The sequence below is a fragment of the Mauremys mutica genome, chromosome 2, assembly GCF_020497125.1.
Source record: "Mauremys mutica isolate MM-2020 ecotype Southern chromosome 2, ASM2049712v1, whole genome shotgun sequence".
In the NCBI taxonomy this organism is placed as follows: Eukaryota; Metazoa; Chordata; order Testudines; family Geoemydidae; genus Mauremys; species Mauremys mutica.
Window position 1 is genome coordinate 241957557 of NC_059073.1, and position 20445 is coordinate 241978001.

The 20445-nt window shown below is 38.6% G+C and overlaps 1 protein-coding gene across 3 annotated transcripts in view; it reads left to right on the forward strand.

Moving 5' to 3' along the window:
* Positions 1 to 8485: 8485 nt before the first annotated feature.
* The window catches only part of ETV1 (ETS variant transcription factor 1), a 73386-nt gene continuing 61426 nt past the window's right edge, over positions 8486 to 20445 (forward strand). Inside the window, exons 1-4 of one of the 3 annotated variants that reach the window (XM_045007205.1) lie at positions 8486 to 8615; positions 9042 to 9176; positions 9957 to 10044; positions 12183 to 12230. In XM_045007205.1, the coding sequence (XP_044863140.1) occupies positions 9132 to 9176; positions 9957 to 10044; positions 12183 to 12230 (181 nt within the window). In that variant the 5' untranslated portion in view covers positions 8486 to 8615; positions 9042 to 9131. Of the gene's footprint in view, positions 8616 to 8776; positions 8918 to 9041; positions 9177 to 9956; positions 10045 to 12182; positions 12231 to 20445 lie in introns of those variants that run through there. The other 2 variants (XM_045007207.1, XM_045007206.1) reach the window with 2 other exon arrangements.

Consider the following 20445-nt stretch of genomic DNA (forward strand, 5'->3'; position numbering starts at 1 on the left):
CTAGCTCCCATTTCTTTGTCACTCTGGACAGTCACTTGGGCCCATAATTTTTGTGTCATCTTCAATGCAGCCACCTTTCAGACATATATCCAAGTCTTGCCACATCTACTTACATAGCATATCAAAGACTTGGCCTTTTCTGTCTGTCCAGCCTCTTGTTCCACCCTCATCTCACACCTCAGTTTGTGAAATCTCTTCAGTTTCTCTAGACTTGACACCAATCACCATATCCCTAGCCCACAAATACTGCTGGCTCATCATTCCGACTAGGTCACTTCTCTCTTTGCATCCCTCTGCTTGCTCTCCACCTCCACCACAGCAATCACAAGCTGCTTCATGATTGTGTTCCTCCCAATCTGTTAGATCTTCTAGTTTATCTGATTGTAAACCCCGCCATCACATTGCCAATGATTGCCGCCTTAATTGCCCATTAGAATGCTTCTTACTCAATCACCATTCCACTTTCCTTCATGCTGCCTCTTATGTATAGGGATCAACACCCTGTAAATATTCGGAAAGCGGACTCATTGTCCTCTTTGTAAATACCTCCTTAAACACATCTCTGTTGTGATGCCTACACATTCTTTTCTGTCTGGAATTGGTTAGACAAGTGGCAAGCTGAGACTTCTATTTTGTTAGTTCATACTCACCCCAGCTGTCTGTTTTCTGTTTTGTTGACATGTTGCATGCATCCTGTCTGACAAACAGAATGTAAGCTCTCTGGGACACAGACTGTCTTCTTTGTTCCATGTCTGCACATGGGGGCCCTGATCCACCATCAGGATTCCTAGGCATTACTGCAATACAAATAAGCAATAATATTAAATGCAATGCATTAAGACTACATAGTGTGTGGCAGAACTCGGAATACAACTTGTGAGATCTCACCTCCCCTATAAAGACTCAACTACTCCCTCTCCCACAGTAGCAAACCAGACAACCATCACCATCTCCGCCATATGCAGACATATAATGAGTTTCCCATTTAATTATATCCAGCCACCCCTTCCTCTCTGTTCAGGTCCACATCTGCCACAAGAGCAACGTCTCCACACATTCATCCACAGAATTTTTTTCATCTGCTGTGGCATTTACACCAAACATGTTTAAAACTAATTTAATAGCTAATTGGAAAGATATTAAGTGATTCTGTTTTTTTTAAAAATAAAACTATAATAATTACTTGTCTGTGTACTGATGTTTTACGTTCTGAGGACTAGAACTTCTGTGCCCTGTTCTGAGCTACAGTACTATATTTTTCTTGGAGTAGCGTGACATTTGTGTTCCCGTATGCATAAAGGGTGGTGGGTATGTGGGGGAAGGGATGGCTGATTGTGTTTGGGAGGCTAGGGTCATGTGTGGAGGGGTGGGTGGCTAAGTGGGATGGATGGGGGGGTGAGACTATAAGGATAGTTTGCATGTTATTAGTGTGGGAGGTATTTATTAATGGTTGTGTTAAACCTCTGAGTATGCCTAGCGTGGACAAGGGGTGAGATTCTGCATTGCGCCTCCGAGGGAAAGCTGAATGAATCATTTTTATGCTCTCTGGATTACAGGCTGCTCAGAGGGCATCATTTATACAATGTATGCTTGGATGCTTATGGGTAGCAGTGTGACCCAGAATCCCAGTGGAACCTAGAACTACAGAAAATCCCCCTGTCCCCCACATCACACTTTCTACACCAGGGCTTGAGTAGGGGCTGCACAAGGCATCTTATGGCTGTTTTACAGAGTGCCTATGACAGAAGACGTCTTCCTCAGCTGTCTGTGGGGCTTCTACATCCCCTGTAAGGTGTAGCAGGTTTGACAATCTCAACCGAGAAGTTTATAGAACCATGAAGAAATTCCATCCAAATGCTCATGCACGTCTCTCCATAAATCTCCTAGTGCTAGGCTACGTCTACATGACTGTTTGTCTACTGGCTGCTGTTTGTCGGCAGGAGAGAGCTCTTCTGCGGACTGAAAACTACCATCCCCAATGAGCGGCATTAGCGTTGTTCACACTGGTGCTTGTCGTCAGGAAAACTTTTGTCTTTCAGGGGGTGTTTTTTAACACCTCTGAATGACAAAAGTTTTGTCTTTCACTTGCCAGTGTAGACAAAACCTTAATTAAACAATATGGGCCAAATTGTAACATTTAACCATTGTTGTAGGCAGTGGTGTTGTAGCCGGATTGGTCCCAGGATATTAGAGAGACAAGGTGTAGCTTGAAAGCTTGTCTCTCTTACCAACAGAAGTTGGTCGAATAAAGATATTACCTCATCCACCTTGTCTCTGACATTTAACCATTGTCCAGAGTAAGGCACATGGTCTCACTGAAAGCAAGGAACCTCCTTCCCCTCTGTTGCTTGGGCAAGGGCTTGTCTCAGGGTACATGTATGTGGATTTTTTTTTCCATTTGTTCTTCCCAGTGACTCATGTGTTATTGTTTTAGATGTTAGTCTAGTGTCTTGAGCAGTTTCTTACTTTTGGTTGCATTTTGCTCTTGGGTCAGGAAGTTTGTGTTGTTGTGCCTGGGAAGTAATTACATGTAGGAGTGGAACATGCTGTCATTTGAATTATTCTCTAGTATTTTGCGGTGGAAGAAATGTTTGCTTCTCTGGTTGAGAGGGAGGACCAAGAGGGAAGACCGTGGTGCATCATGGGAGATGTAGTCTGTCAGAGATCCCATCCTGTAGACAAGAATGGGAGCATGAGACATCTGAATTATAACTCCCATATTGTAGCCTCAGTTCAGAATCAATATATTTCATATTTCGGCTTTCCATTTTTCTGTGGAAATTTTTGACAAAAGTTATATTTTTGTTTGTTTGTTGTCTAAAGTTTCCACAAGGGGGGAAAGAAAACAGAACAAACAAACAACCCATCCCAGCCACCCCTCCCCACATTTTCTGACCAGCCCTAGCTCAGATATCATGAGGATGAGAGCCAGATAGATAGATAGATAGATAGGAGGGAATCAGAGGCTTGCCGGAAGTCCCAAAGCTCAGGCTCCTGTTTTTCTGGGCTGTCTGAAGAATGACTGTGGTCCAAGCCTGTTCACCCTGAAGAACTAATAATAACCACACCCAGCTATCTTATATGGGTGATTCCATCGATAGATCTCAAAGTGCTTTACAAAGGTGCTCAGTATTATTTTACTGTTGGGGAAACTGAGGCACAGAGAAGTGACATGACTTGCCCAAGGTCTCCCAAAAGGCCAGTGGTATGTCGCCTGAGCTCTAGTCCAGTGATTTTTCTCACTAAACCACACTATTCCAGGGCTGCCACACCTTTTTTCTTTTTATACTTTTAGAGTCATTCTAGGTTTTCTAATCTTTATTATAAGGACTGGATATATATAATTTCAATTTCCACCTCTCTGTAGTAAAATATTAGATTGTGCTGGTTGTTTTCTAGATTCTTTCTGACATATTTTTTTTTCCTGGTTAGCATATATTACTATACGTTTCCAGTACATCTAAGTTTCCCTGAAGGCTATGTTGCATGGGTGTTAGTGTAATCAGTACATAGCAATCATTTAGTGGGAGTCTCATGTTTGGGGATTGTTCCAGGAGGGTTATTAGATCACTGATGTATGAAAATAGTCCAATTATATCCCCGTTTTCTCTCCTTATTTTCTTGAAGACCCCTGTTTGCATGTTGTTTATTTTTAAACCTACATTTGATATTTAGCATGTGGATATAATTGTCATATATTTTTCTCACCAATACTACTATGTAGCAATTTAAGGTTCAATCCTGGGTGTCACGTTGAATCAGAAGATTTATACAAATTTACAAAGCAAACAAATATCTTCCCTGAGTTTTTCTTTCTATCTATCTATCTATCTATCTATCTATCTATCTATCTATCTATCTATCTATCTATCGTATTCTGATAGCATCACAATGTGCTATGCACTGTCCACACAAGAAGACACAAGCATTGGTAGGTTAAAAATGTGGTGGGCAGTTCATTTCTCAGGGAGAAACTGAATTTGGTTTTCATGGATTATACTACAGTCAGTTAGACGTATTACTAGTTTATTGAGGCTGCTACAGAATAGTTTTCTGATGTTGCTGCTAACACAGATAGTTCTATCATTGTTTGGGTTCTGGGTATCTATGCTTTCATGTGCTGGGTTAATTAGTCTTTCTGCCCATATATCAGATAAGTGTCTGGATTGGAGGGTTAGGTTAAATAACTTCAGAAGGGCATCTGGATGTTCTGTATTCAGTGTTGTTTCAAAATCTTTTTTGATAGCCTATCTAAGCCATAGTTTTCTGTGTTTGTTTCTGAATGATTTTCTTTAATTTCAGTATTGTAATAAGGGTGTCCAGGAGGGTGGTCGTTTTAATGGTGTCCTCAAATATAATTATCTGTTTTTGTTTTCAAGGCTATTTGGATTATTTTTGCATGTTTTTTACAGATTTTGTCATTCAGGATTGCTAGGGTTTATTTCTTTGAAAATGTGTTTACATTCTTTTCAAAATAGACAGGAGAAACTGGTGTTTATCAAATTCCTTGCTCTAACTGTATTGGGACTTTTTATGTGAGAGTACTGATTTGTGCTTTCACGGTGTGTTATAATAAACAAGTAGCACACAATCCTGTGCATCCTGGTCCAGGCTGACGTTGATGGTAAGGTGGAAATCCTTGAAATCTTGGTGGAACTCCTCAAGGGCCTCCTTCCCATGGGTCCAAATGATGAAGATTTCAATTATTTCCACCCTACCATCAACGTCAGACTGGACCAGTCTACACAAGAGGGCCACTTCCTAGACACTACAGTGCTAATAAGTAATGGTCACATAACCACCACCCTATACCGGAAACTTACTGACTGCTATACTTACCTAAATGCCTCCAGCTTTCATCCAGACCACATCACATGATCTATTGTCAACAGCCAAGCTCTAAGATACATCCGCATTTGCTCTGATCCCTCAGACAGAGACAAACACCTACAGATCTCTATCAGGCGTTCTTAAAACTGCAATACTCACCTGGTGAAGTGAAGAAACAAATTGACAGAGCCAGAAGGGTACCGAGAAGTCACCTATTACAAGACAGGCCCAACAAAGAAAGTAACAGAACTCCACTAGCCGTCACCTACAGCCCCCAACTCTAGTGCATCATCAAGGATCTACAATCTATCCTGAAGGACGATCCCTCACTCTCATAGATCTTGGGAGACAGGCCAGTCCTCACCTACAGACACAGCCCCCTAACCTGAAACAAATACTCACCAGCAACTACACACCACACAACAAAAACACCAACCCAGGAACCAAACCCTGCTACAAACCCCGGTGCCAACTCTGTCCACATATCTATTCAAGGGACACCATCATAGGACCTAAGCAAATCAGCCATACCCTCCGGAGCTCATTCACCTGCACGTCTACCAATGTGATATATGCCATCATGTGCCAGCAATGCCCCTCTGCCATGTACATTGGCCAAACCGGACAGTCTCTATGCAAAAGAATAAATGGACACAAATCTGACATCAGGAATCATACCATTCAAAAACCAGTAGGAGAACACTTCAATCTCTCTGGTCATTCAATAACAGACCTAAAATTGGCAATTCTTCAACAAAAAAACTTCAAAAGCATACTCCAACGTGAAGCTGCAGAACTGGAATTAATTTGCAAACTGGATACCATCAGATTAGGCCTGAATAAAGACTGGGAGTGGTTGGGTCATTACAAAACCTAAACTTAATTTCCTCAATACTAATTTCTCCCTACTATTACTCACACCTTCTTGTCAACTTTCTGTAATGGGCCACTCTCTTACCACTTCAAAAGTTATTTTTTTTCTTCCCTTGGTATCCTCCTGTTAATTGATTTATCTCGCTAGACTGACCTCACACTTGGTAAAGCACCCCCATCCTTTCATGTATTTATACCTGCTCCTGTATTTTTCACTTCATGCATCTGATGAAGTGGGCTCTAGCCCACGAAAACTTATGCCCAAATAAATTTGTTAGTCTCTAAGGTGCCACAAGGACTCCTCGTTGTTTTTGCTGATACAGACTAACAGGGCTGCTACTCTGAAACCTGATGGATGTTTGTGTGTGTTACCGAAGGAAAGTTGGTTTCCTGCCTGCAAGTATCTATCTCTTAATAGTATCAGAGGGGTAGCCGTGTTAGTCTGGATCTGTAAGAGCAGCAAAGAGTCCTGTGGCATCTTATAGACTAACAGACATATTGGAGCATGAGCTTTCGTGGGTGAATACCCACTTCGTCGGATGCATTTATCTCTTAATAGTTAATGAAATTGCAGTGAGCCCCACTTGATAAGGAATTAGGACATGGTGTGTGTGGGTGGGTGGAATGTGGCTTCAAATCTGCATTTCCCCATCTTCTCAATCATCCTAAGGCCCTGCCTAGAGCTGCTCTAATTTATGCTTAGCTGAAATGGCCTCCAAGGGGCTGTTCTACAGACAAAGTCCAACACCTGGAGTATCTTAGCCACATCCCCACCCTAGTCACACCTCCATTATGATCCCCTAATCTATTGGCTGTTGCATGGTGGCTGCAGAGGAGGATGGTGGAACCATTTTTCTGATTTTACACCCACCAGGGAATCCCACTTATACCAGATTATTCTCCAGTGATCAGTTCCACAACTATGTCACTGGAGCGGTTTAAACTGGCAGCAACAAGTTGAGCACTTGCACGAGATTGTCCTCTTATAATACACTAATAAGCTGTTTAAAGTATCATAAAGTACTTTCCTATAACACAGGCCTGTTTAAAAAAACAACAACAAAAAATAAACAAAAACTCCAAAGAAGCAAAAGTCTGGAAGCAGAATCTGCTGGTGATAGACTATTTTCTCTCTGAAGCAAGTAGAAGAGTGACAAGTTTAGCAGGAATTTGGTGCTTTCCTCCCAACTGACTACTAGAGAGAGGAAATGGCACGTTAGCAGAGAGGGAGAGAGAAGGCCAAAGAGAATCCCAAAGAAAGGCAAAAAGGAAGAAAGAGGGAGAAAAGTGAGACAAATTTTCTTGATCCCAAAGTAGTGTAATAAAACTACAGTAACTTTCAAAACAAACTATACTAAGATGAAAGAAGTAACATACAAATCGTTAATAACTGCAGACTATCTGTGCAAACCCATTTTCACCGGTTGCATTTACACCAATTGCAGGAAGACCAGAGCATCTCTGACTAGAATAACCTGAGAAAGGAGTCAGGGTAAATATTGGATCCTTCCAGATTTTGGCTCCATTAATTAAATAGCAAATACATTTAGCTGCTCTGACTGAACCTTAAAAGTCTGAATTATGATGCATCCCACCACAGCAGTGCCACAGATAACCAGATTCAGCACCTGGTTCCTGCCATACACAGAAAACGTTGAGCCCCCTACTCTGCAAATTTAACTGCCTCAATAGAGAACAAGTGTTGACGCTCTCAGAATGCCAATGCATCTTGGTACAGCAAAAATACAGATCTGGCCAGCTTTTTACTCCAACCCTCCAAATTCCATTGCCTAAAGAGAGCTTAGTCTTTATTACAACACTTCAGAAATGCCAGCACAACAGCACCACAAAAACCCAGTTCTGGCACCTGGATCCTGCTAAATTTTGGCTACAAATCCCAGAAATGGTGTCATCAAAATAAAAAGCAAGTGTTGCTTCTACTAATCAACAGAAAAATCTGGACCTGGATAAATCCTGATACAGGAAAGATGCAAAAACTCGAATTTGGCACAGCTATTTTGCAGTATCCAGCTAATTTTTGGCTGCACACCCTGATTATAGTCTAAATTTAGTACATATGCAGTTTCTCCTAACCCATCCAAAAATCCAGATCCCTATGTATGAATCTGATGGTACTGTTTCTGGGTTTGTGGCCAAAATTTGGCAGGATCCAAATGCTATATCTGATGCTTTTTGTGCTGCTGTTGTACTGGAAGGCATTGGTGTTTGGATATTTGTGTGCTATAGAAATGGACAAACATGTTCTGTATTTAGGCTGTAGAATTCAGAGGTTTGAGGTCAAGTCTTGGCAGGATTTGGCAGGATCCAGATGCTGGTCATGGGTTTTTGTGGCACCGCTGTGCAGGGATATATTTGCATCTAATGTGCTTTGTTGTTCCTGGAATAGGAGAGAGCCAACTTGGTTCTCTATTGAAGCAGTGGCATTTGCAGGTTGGGGTCCAAAAAACAGTCTGGAACCAGGTGCTAGATATGGGTATTTGTGGCACTATTGCACTGGGATGCTTCAGGGTCTGTATTCTTTCTGAGTATAAAACAAGCAGCTACACTTGTTCTTTACGTATGCAGTAGCCTGAAGGGAGCAAGGACCAAAAATTGGCTCGACCCACCAGAATCCGGCAGGATCCAGCTTTTACCTTTTTCCCTGAGGGAGAGAGGCAGCCTGACTGACAGGCAGAAATCTGATCCTGTGAAAGACACAGAGAGCCAATGGGAGGCAGAGATCCATCAGTTTGGACTGGAGGCCCCTGGAGGAGAACCAGAGGAAAAACCACCGAATTGAGCTCTGTCAGTGGCGCTTACTGCTTCCAAGGGGGAAGTGCTGGGAAATAATTAATGTTTTTATTAAATTTGGAGGGAATTTTTTGCAGCCGATCGCCTTGCGTTACCTTCAGGTGGGTCTTTCCAGCAACTTTTTACGTAGCTCCAGATAATTGCATGGTTGTGGGTTGCAAAAACGATCCTTTAAAACAAGATAGCTGCGTCTCGCTCGCTACTCCCGTTAGGTGCAAAGCGAGTCATGTTGTTCGCCATTACGAGTTCTGCACACGTTTGCGAATCAGAGCTGCCAGTTACACAGATCGCTCTGGGGATACAGCAGGAGTGTAAATAAATACCTCGCCTCTTGTTTTGCTTTCCGCTGCTGTAAAAAGTGGGGTTTGCTCTGTGTTTTAACCTGGCACTTGCTTAGAACCAGGTGAAAGGAGGGAAGGGAGGGTTGTTTTTATGAATGGGACTCTTTGAGGTTAATTAGCTATGCAAATTCAAGCAGTTCATTCATTTTTTTTTAAATCTAAAAGCCATCTTGTATTCCCCTCTAGGCTGATTGGAGACCAGATCCTGAGGAAATCTCCAGGTCAAATGCCCAGAAAATAAAAACACTGAGCTAAGACTTGTGGAAGAGCTGCAGAATGGATGGATTTTATGACCAGCAAGTGCCTTACATGGTCACCAACGTGAGTGATCAGTTCAAAAGTTGGTGTTTATTAACTTGACTCCGACTTATTTCTCTGGGGGAGTTTTGCGTCCATAGTATCTGCTTTGTTACCGCTGTAGGGACGACTCTTCATCTAGGAGTCGTGCCTGCAAGATGAGCTTATCTTCTAGTTATTTGAATAACGCATAATTTTCTTTAAGGGCAATATTTGGATCCTTTTTTTTTCTTCAAAAAAGTAAAACCATGCACACGATTAGTGGAAGAAGAGGGCACCACCAGCAGCTGCATGCAAAGTTTCTGGCAGTGTTTGCCTGCAACACCGAGAAGAATGAAGTTGAGGCAAACGTTAACACTTCTTGTTTTCAGGATTTTTGCAAGCAGTTTTACAAATAACATCTGGAAACAAAGCAGCCTGCTAGAATGTCCTTATTCGAATTATCCTGAAGAGTTTAAGCAAAGGGGATTTTTATGCTATTGTGTGCCAGATTGCTAAATATATGTGTTAGTACTGCGCTGCAGCTGGAGCATATTGCATATGTTTCTATACAGATAGAGATATACATGGATAAATAGGAATGTGTTGCATCTAGGCACAAGTATGAAGGATGTTAGGTACGCAGCATAATCCTCTGCTGTAAATTTGTATGTAGAAATTAAGAATAGAAACTGTAGGATAGTCATTTTCTCTGTGGAATATGTAAAGAATCCATGTAGGCTTTGTTTAAATGTGGAAATCTGAGGATTGTGTGTGTGTGTGTGTGTGTGTGTGTTTAAAGTATCTGATCTTTCCTGTTTATAGAATCCGCGTGGGAGAAACTGCAGTGAGAGACCAACAAATGTCAGGAAAAGAAAATTCATTAACAGAGACCTGGCTCATGATTCAGAAGGTGAGGGCTCACTCCCCTCTCCCCCCTCCCACCCATGTTTTATTTAATAATGTAGAGAAGCTTCATAAGAGCTAAATAAGACAAGAAAATTGCATTTAAGTTTGTGACACAAACTGGCAAAGGCAATTAACTGTTAAAGTTGCTATTCCTTCCTGACTCACCCTGTTCCGTTTTAGATATTGCTGCACATATGGCTCATAAATGTCACTCACCGAGGTGAGAATTTTGCAGTATCTGGCACAGCGCCACAAGTTAAGGATACACTACAACCAGCATCTTCACTTTCAGGCCTTGCCTACACTCGACTTCTTTCTTTTTAACATTTTCCACTATTGCTACCACTGGTGCAACTCCATTAGTGATAGCAAGAGTGCCAGTGCTAGTATAGACCAGCGGCTGGTATTCTAACCACTGTGCTAGTGCAGGGCTGAAGGGCAAGACAGAACACCAGCAGCTTCTTCTGGCCTATCATCTACACTAGCATTTGCACTATTGTTACCTCCAGTGGAGTTGTGCTGGTAGTTCCTTCCATCCATGGGAAATGTAAGCAAGAAAGTCTAGTTTGGACTAGACTTGGGAGGCCCAACCACTGTAGACCACACTCAAATAATAGCCATGTTAAAGTCAGTGGTAATACTTGCATGAGGAAGGTGAGCAAGATTTATTCCTACTTGACAAGGGTCAGTGTAGCTTCTACACATACTTGCCAAACACTGTGTACACCCATGGAACCCTTCTAACGGTAAGATGAGCAGAGACCCCTCAATCTGTAAAAACAATGAGGAGTCCTTGTGGCACCTTAGAGACTAACGCAGGGGTCGGCAGCCTTTCAGAAGTAGTGTGCCGAGTCTTCATTTATTCACTGTAATTTAAGGTTTCACGTGCCAGTAGAACATTTTAACGTTTTTAGAAGGTCTCTTTCTATAATATATAACTAAACTATTGTTGTATATAAAGTAAATAAAGTTTTAAAATGTTTAAGAAGCTTCGTTTAAAATTAAATTTAAATGCAGAGACCCCCAGAACCCGGGCACTGTGAGTGCCACTGAAAATCAGCTCGCGTGCCGCCTTTGGCACGAATGCCATAGGTTGCCTACTCCTGGACTAACGTGTGCTTAAAATCCCTGCAAAAATGCCTATTCACAGCACACATCTAAAGCAAAACCATTTGCTGTTTTTACTTAGTGCCAAAATAAACACAGGGCATCATCCCCTCATATGGACTAATAGCCTGTAACATTTAAACACATATTACATATATCTGCCAATATCATAGAAAAAGGAAGTATCTTTCTAAAAGTTAATAACCTTCAAAAACATTTGTTCATCAGTTCAGACATGCCAAGTTTTAGCTCAGAGCAAATTTTCATACTCAGTTGCTCAATCTCTGAAAATAGGGACCACAAATGGGATCAAATGCTGCCCTGACTTACACCCAATATGAGCCCATGCATGTCAGTGCAGTTGCATGGGATGTAAAGCAGTGTAAAATTTTGTCCATGGCCGTGGCGGTGCCACTTTAATTTCAAATCTATGTATGAGGCTGATAAAGTGGAATCAATGTGTATCAAAGCAGAATTGTTACTAAAACATAAAAGAGTAACACCTTACTTAACTTCTATGTCTAATAGAGCCGCTGAGTGTCTTTCCTTTTACATTTCGTTTGCTACGTTCTGCCCTTTACTTATGTTGGATATAGTGTTTTAAAAAAATCGAACCCCTACTTAGGCAAAATTCCCATAGAAGTCAATTAGAGTTTTGCTGGAGCAAAGATTGCAGGAAGAGGCCTGTATTGTGTAAGGAGAATTAGATCATTTGAATGAGAGGTTATCATCTTAACTTCTCTCTGAGTTACTGAATAGGCATTATTTGCTATAAAAGCAAACTTAAAAAATGGTGATTATTATTTCAGGAGTCAATTAAATATTACTGTAGTGTGTATACCTCTGATGGAAAAAAGAGTAGAATAATCATTAATTGCAACCAGGGTCTAGCTGTTGTATTTTATCAGTATGTAAGGTTGCCAAAGTAAAATTCACATGCCTTGTTCTTCAGGAAAATATTTCTTCTAGTGTAGTTTCATCTTATGGGAAGATTAAAGGTGTGTGTCTTTTATATGTGTCTTTCTCTTTCTTCAGAACTCTTTCAAGATCTGAGCCAATTACAGGAGACATGGCTTGCAGAAGGTAAGGGGAAAAACTGCTTGTAAAAAGAGGAAAAACAACTCTGGAGGAAAAAAAAATAAGTCCTGAACTTGCCGTCTTAATGTTCAGCCCAATTAATTGAGCTCTAAAAGAGCCACCTCATGTGTCATGCATACATTAGAGCCTCTGATGAGTTTGTCTTTGGGGACTCTGGGGCTGCTCTACCCAGTGTCATCACAAATTACCAGGAGAAATTGCTTCCAGCTCACAATCACATCTGCTTTTGGCAAGAACTAATGCACCAAGACTTCAAGTTCTAAGCCTCTGTTCAGATTTTAATTGCAATTGATCAGGTTTATATTATTGTACCTCGAGAGACTGCATACAGCCAGAACTGGGCTTGCTGTTTCCTTTACAGCAGCACACATAATTATTTGGTGTTCTGGTGGAGTACTTTTCTGATGGCAGAAATTAGTTTCTCTGGGTTCATCGGGACGGGATGCTTCAAGATTTAAGTGCAAGTGTCTTCTTTCCACCTTGTTCACAACACAGAACATTAGGTGTGTATCAAATACTTAATAAGGAAGGAGATTTCTTTTTTCATAAGCCTTTTGATTTGTGTATAAGTTAATTTTTTTTCTTCATATCTTACTTTTTATAGGACTGTATATTGGGAGCTAATTGGAAATCTGACGTTTGTCATTTTACATTTTTGATATTTCAAGTAACCCTTCAAGGCTCATGATACTGAGGTTGATGGTTTTAAAAACAATAATATCGAATCTGAATTTAGATTAGCTATTGAGATATGGGTAATAAAAAGGAGGAGATACTGCTACAAGAGAACTTTAACAAAATTTAGAGGAGCTTTCTGCTGCTCAAGGTGTATTTGTTCACTTCAGTAATTTATGTTTATTATTTAATAATGTTTATTTTGAGCATGAAGATTCTTATGCATTGTCTGTCTCATATTACATCAGAGGAAAGATTTTTTTTTTTTGGTTGAACTTTAAATGGAAAACTTTTATAGTCAATTTGAACATGATTTTGATTTAAACTAACATAATTTCTGTGAATTTACCCTGATTTAGGCACTGTGGGTATTCATGTGTTTTATTTTTAGCATAATATACTGGATTATACACTATTGTTGTTTACTGAATAGATGTTTTGTTTCTCTGGGAGTGGGGAGAATTGCATGCGACTGCTTACCATGGAAAGAGAGAAATATTGCTGGTGGCTACTTGGCTTAAGGCTGATTTTTTGATAACAATGCATGTAGTAGGTCAAGCTGTTAGCCTGTAAGTTTGTTTGTTTTACTGATGTTTTAATTCTCTTAGCATGAATTTTTGCCTTTAGTATATGTCTTTGTCAAGATATAATAAAAAATTCTTTAATGAAGTTATGGAATGGAATTGGAATATAAGTATTAGTATATTTTTTAAATCACTGAAAATAGAGTGTATTGCAACAAGATAGTCTTATACTATAATCATCAGATAAAACAGTGACTGGCTGTTTTATGGTAATTTTAGCAAGGATCTGTTATTGTGTCTAATCTCATTCATGTTAACAAACTAGAAGGTTGTCAAAACACTAATTAAAAGGTATGATTATTATTTTTTTTGATGATAAAACAACTTTTAGTTTTATTTTTAGTGGCATGAATCTTCTTTTTGTACCTGGAAATGATGAAATTTTTTTTATTCTAAATGAAAAAGATTCTTGTCAGGTTGTTAATGTGTGTGCAGAGCAGTTTAGTAAATAGAAAAAAATATGGAAATCAAGATTGACTTATGTCATTTCTATAGGTATACAAAGGATTGTAGTGGCGATTTTTACTTTTGAACTACTTTTGTTTCTTAAGAGTAAATGAAATTTTTTCAGTGCTCTAAGTTTTTCCTTATGTTTTTAAGCAGAGACTACTTTGACAGATCAAAGCTATGTGTCTAGCCCTTTGTAAGTTAGGCTGAGGAAAGCTTGTAAATATTGTTAATATCATATGGTAAGTATAAAAAGTTACTTTTTATCTGGAAAGAAATACCCAAACTACTGAGTTTTACATTTATATTTAATTATATATTTCTGCAGAGTATTAAACTTAAATATTATATGTATCCCACTATTCTGAAAATATTTTAGCAAACTATACATTTCAGACCACTACCATTTTAGTTCTCATTTAAAACAGACAATCTGACTCCCCCCAGCTTTTACAGGCTTTGCAGAGACTCTATCAGAACTAAAGGAAAAAAAATCAAGATCCTGTTTCTGATCCTATTTATTACCTCTGACACCTCTTGTAATTATTATGTTTTAAAAAAATCTTTGAAAATAAAAGTTTGTAAACTTGCACTAGTATTTACAATATGCTGGTGTTAAGAATGCTATATTTTAGCTCTGCTGAAATGACTGCATGGATGACTTATTTACCCATTGCTAGATCTGTCCATTTATGTCCTCCTGGACCTTCATAATCTAGAAATCTGCCAATTTGGCACCATCAGTAATGTTTACATATTTATTTTCATGATGCTGTGTAGCCAGGAAAGTGACCATGAAATTTTAAGAGCAATGGCAACTGACCAGGTTTCTCCCACAAGTTCAAAACCCCACTGGGGAGTAACCAGGTCAGAAAATCTGCTTATTAAACAAGAGAGTCAAGGGAGTTACAATGTATCACATGTTAAGAATGTTGCAAAAAATTATCAAGGCGCCTTTTATACTTGGGACATTTTAGCCAGCATGTTTCTATGGAAAAGGGTGATTTGTTGTTTTCCGTGGAGAATCTTAGTAATAAACAACTAAACACAAAGGGATTTATTCTCTTCTCAGTACTTGTACACAACTTCCATTGTAAATAATAGGATTTGCACATGTATATTAAAGGACAAAAGTAATCCAAAGTACAAAATATAAACAGATTATTGTATTAGTTTGTTTATCTAATATATTTATTACCACCTCCAACCCCAGAAACTGAATGCCACTTGTAGAAAAGTTATGATGTGTTATACTTGCTTCTGCAGTACTTGAATTATATGAAATAAGTAGCTTTTTCTTCATGTTCTATTAAATGTATCAGGAAGAACACCCACATTATTTTGAGGTAAAATTTAAACTGAATGTGGTTTCCTAAAATCAGTAGATGGGAGATGGAAAATGATTTTGAACTATTTCCTGATGCCATAATTTGAAAGTGGAAGGATTTTAATAATTGTCTCCACTATTAAACTTGGAAACGAAGAGTTAAAATTGCTTATCGCCAACCAAGACAAATATTGTTCAGATAGTGTCTTTGTTTTTTTATTTAAGTATTGTGGCAGCTACATTTTGTCATGATAATATTGTATAATGCCATTATTGATTCTGTATATTTGGAATTATATTGCAGTTGGCAGATAGCAATTATTCAGTGACTTGATAAATTGGTACAAATATTAATCTAATGCTATCTCATCATGGTTGCGTCTACATATTCTGGAACAAACAGAGGAGAGAAAACAAACTCTCTGCCACGGAAAGCCTACTATGCATTATGGAAGCATTTGGGGTGGCCGAATAATAGACAACAGAAAAACACATTATTTATTAAAAATGGCTATTCTAGTATTTCTGTCACTAATTCCTGGCCGAAACGTCATAGAGATGAGTAAAAGGCTTCCAAAATGATTATAGGTAATTAAGCTATTCTGTTGTTTAAAAAAGTTAATCTCTTGATTTGTATGATGGAGTTTCTTCTTTGGTAGTAACAATGAGAATTTGTCACATAAAACTCATTAATATTTATTGTATTTTTTGCTCTGTTCTAGTGCAAGGTAATCGCTTTACAATAAAAGGCACAAGTAACGGGTTTGTTCTCCCCCCATAGTTTCTAGCTAGACAGGCACAGCAGGGGTGGCTCTCCCAAGTTTTCCAGACTGAAGAAGGCACCCATACTGATTTCTGTAAAACATTTATATTTCTGCTACCAATTAATGGTTAAGTTTGGGATGAACTCCAGGAAATGGTTTCCGTGATCTCTGCTACCATTGTCAAGTTTGTATACACATGATTCGGTGTTGCCCAATGGATTTTCCCTAAATGCGTATATATGAAAGTGATCACTTAATTTGCATTGTTCAGTAATGCTCAAATTCCCATTTTTAACAGAATATAAAACTTCTCAGCTCGTATAAATCATAGTCGCTCCATTGACTTCAGTGGAGCTATGCTGATTTGCACCAGCTGTGGATCTGGCTTCTTAGCTTTCTGCTGCCCTATAATGAACCCCACATTTGGTAAGAACACTAATCTGAATGTCGGGTATACAACCATTAAGTATTGTATCTGAATATATATGTATTTAGTGAACAAACATGGTCAAACAAAGACCGCTTCTCATCTTGGTTGAAGTTTGCCTAGTAGGGAGTGTTCTAAAAGGGAATAAAAACATGTTAAAGATGAGATTTGTAGCACAGTGAATCACTTCCCTTTTTTGGAGTTCTGGAGTTAGTGGATTTGACTTTTAAATACTTGAAATGAACGCCTGATTTTAAATATCTCTGCACAAAAAATGGAGAAAAATTGGATTTGGCAAAATGGTGCTAACCTTTTCTAAAATTGTTGGTCCTGGAAGTGTGCACAGTACTAATCTGGGGATTTCTTCTTTGATAAAAAAAACTGATTAGTAATTTTGTCCCATTGCATAGTTACTTACTGACTATGAGGGACGTAGCAGATGTAAAACGTGAGTGTGCATTTTAAACCAACTTCTATATTATTCTGCATAAAAGTTAAAGTAAAAAACAAAGGCCAGATCTCGCAAACCGTCTTCATCTTAGTATAGATCATTCACACGAAGAATAGTTTGCAGGATCTGGCCCCTAGTTTTTAAGTTACACATAAGTTTATATGTCAGACCAGGTCACTTGAGAAAAAACAAAAAGTTTGGTTGATCCTTTTTTCATCTTTTTTATTAAAAATATGTTTTTTCTATTCATGTCTGTACTTCATATAACCTTTAAAATGTTCAAAACAGATATTGAATGAAACAAAGATTAGGGGCCTCATTACTTTGTTTTGTGGCTATAAACTTTATTTTAGGGTAAGCTGGAAATAGTGCTACTCAGATTTCTTTCTGTCAGTTTCAGATTCTTTTGCCACACAGAGTAAATCTTTGTTGTTTTGAAACAAATTATGTCTAGGTCAAAGAGTGAGCCTCAAGTTCTGAGAGGAGAGTAGTATAGGAAATGTTTGAATGTCTAAAATAAAGTTCTTAAGTGAAGCAAGAAGAAATGGCAAGCTCTCTGCTTGTCCTGCAACCTTACATGCACGTGGTGCTGAATTTCTGGCAGAAGTTTGTGGTTGGGAAAGGAAGGGTTAAATTTTATTGCCTTTTCGTTTATTAAATATGTTCCTTAGTGGGTCTGTGCTACCTCTGAGACAAAGCAATGAAATTGATGTGTTTATGCAGCAAGTTCAAGTTTACTTTGCTGTTGCGTTCTGGAAGGGTGTGACATGAAAAGATTGTGGTTGAGGCCACATGGTTCATGCTGGACTGTGTTTTTGTGAATGGAGGCAGAACTCCAGTTCTGACTGCTTGTCTTGAGGAATTGCTTAGGAGATCAGCTGTCTCATTCACTGGCAGAAAGAATGACTCATACATCTTCTTCCTTGTTTGGCTCCAGGTCATTGTTACAGTGGCTAGAGCTGGTTTTAATTAAATATTAACTCCTTTTCTACTGGATATTTGTTGATGGTGACTTTTAAACATTTTTTTGTTTGCAATGAAAGAAAGGAAATTGCCCCCCCAGTGTCAAGTTAAATTGCTTTTCCAAGTTACTTTCCATTTGCAAGATGTATTCTAAGTTTAGTTTTGTAAAATAATGTGTTAATATTGTCTCTGAAAATCAAAAACAGGTATGAAGTATTTCAGTGCTTTGAACAGTTGCTATTGGCAAGTTGATTTTAATTGAGTAGGTGATGAGACTATAAAATCCAAACTGATACATCCCCTGTAAAACTAGGATTATAATTAACATTATTGTGCATTTCCCACACCCCCCCGGGATAGTGCTGTAGTTAGAAAGAAAAAAAACTTTTGGTAATAATCTCAGCTAAGGCGACTGGCTGATAGTACAGATGTTGCCCACTTCAAGTATGAGAGTCTGAGACTTGATGGCAGCTTATCTATTAATATGGAATGACCTGATAGAGCTATTTCTGCTATTACCAATAAAATCTACATGCTTAATCTCCTTGAAAGCCTTTTATTGGGCTTTTCCCCTCCTCCTTTCCTCTAGATCCCTTAATTAAGTAGTGTGGGGAAATAGTCTCATTCTCTGGGTGGTCATTTCAGACATGTTTTCTAATAGTCTGCTAAATGGAGAGGGAAAAAGTTTTGTTGACTTGTGTCTTGTCCTGAATGTGGTGATAGAAGACCGCTGTAGCTGTTATGATAGCTTTGCCGAATTGCAGTGTCTGTGACTAAAGAAAAGAGGAAACAAATGATATATCCATATATAAATGTGCATGAAGTTGCAACACTCCCAAGTCACGTTTTCCTTTCAGAGATCCAAGTTAAACTGAAGTTAACTGTGTACTTGCTGGTTTAACTTGATACAAAGACTCCCATTAAAGATCAAAACTTGGGGTACAAAAGCCCTCTTCTGTTTGAGTAATGTGATGGTACACTCAATCCATTTCCCTTTTCACAGCTAGCTACTGTTGTAAAAAGTCTGTGTGTTGGGTGGACAGTTGCTTGAATTTCTGTAATATGATCATGCATGAATTTCAGTTCTGTTCAGTTTTTTTTTTTAAACTGAGTTGAAAAGGGGGAATAAATTGACAGTTCTGATTGCCATGTGTCTTATGGCTAGCGGATCGGTGACTCTTATTTGTGTAGTTTTCCGGATGGGCTTACAGGTTTACTTCCTACAGCATTTGTTTTATGTTGGTGCTATGTGGTTTTTTTTTTAAGCATCCCAAGAGAAAATGTATGCAACTATGTGCCTGACATTTTGTGGATTTTTTTTAATGTAAAAAGGAATTGCCAGATTTGCTATGTTCTTCCCACCCCTGTAGTAGCTTTTAGAGAAGCACATACCGGCAAATGTAGTCAAAATTATAATAGTTTTAAATACATTAGTCATCCTGTTCTTTTATAAAGTGGTGTGTTTGGGTTTCTTAACTAGGTTTTTTTAACTATTAGGTGTTCAGTAGTACCTTTCAGTAGTCAGACCCAATCCTTCTCTCATTCACCCCAGTGCAAATTAAGGGGGATAAAACCGTTGAAGTCAGTGAATTATGCTGGTTTACAGGTAGAGACTGGAACTGGACCTTAAAAGAGGTTTTCAGCCCTACACTTCTCATCCTCTGGATAGGAAAATAAAGAGTCTGATTCACCACTGTATTACTCCAGTTTTATGCTGGTGACTCCACTGAAATCAATCAAACCGGCATAAAGCAGTGGTGAATCAGACCCAGAGGCTGGAGTTGGTAATTTGCTGCGAAGAATGTAAAATATGGTGGACCCATTTCTGCAACTACCACAAATCAATCTTAGGTGGAGATATTCACATGTGGAGAGCCCATATATTTTCATAACTAGACGGATATTTAACTCCCTGCTAGCTGCATTTAAAAATGACATACAATTATATACATATATATAGTTTATATTTCTGGTTCATGGACAAGAGGTATTGTATGGATATATCCTATATATAAACAATAAAGTTAATGAATAGAAATGCTACACATTTATATGTGCCCCAAAATTAAAAAAAAAATGTAAAAGATCCCTACGGTAATGTTTGTTAACTGGGAGAGCTTGACTTCAAGATTGGAGTTTCCTGTAGCAGTCAAATATTTGGCATATTGAAGGGAAAATTTTAAACTTCTTACATGCACTGATCTGAATGCACCAACTGAAATTTACAGAGTGTTAATTTTTGGTTGACTTTACGTCTCCTGGGCTTTGCATTGCCCTTGAGTTCATCACTGGTAAGAATGCTGAGGTTTCTTTGGAGGGAAGAGAAGTTTAATGCATCAAAAAATTACTTGGAGTATTTGATTTAGTAAATTTGATGTGCATTCTGTAGAACTTTAATTCTTGTTTATTATTTAATTAAAAATGTCTTCAGATATACAGTTTTCTTCTTAAAGGGCTAGTTTTAGTGTAATATAAATGCTAGAAAAAGCTTCTACGTCTGTGTTTTCCTCAGATTAACATTAATTGCCATTCACATATTTGTCTTAACACTTGAGCTACACC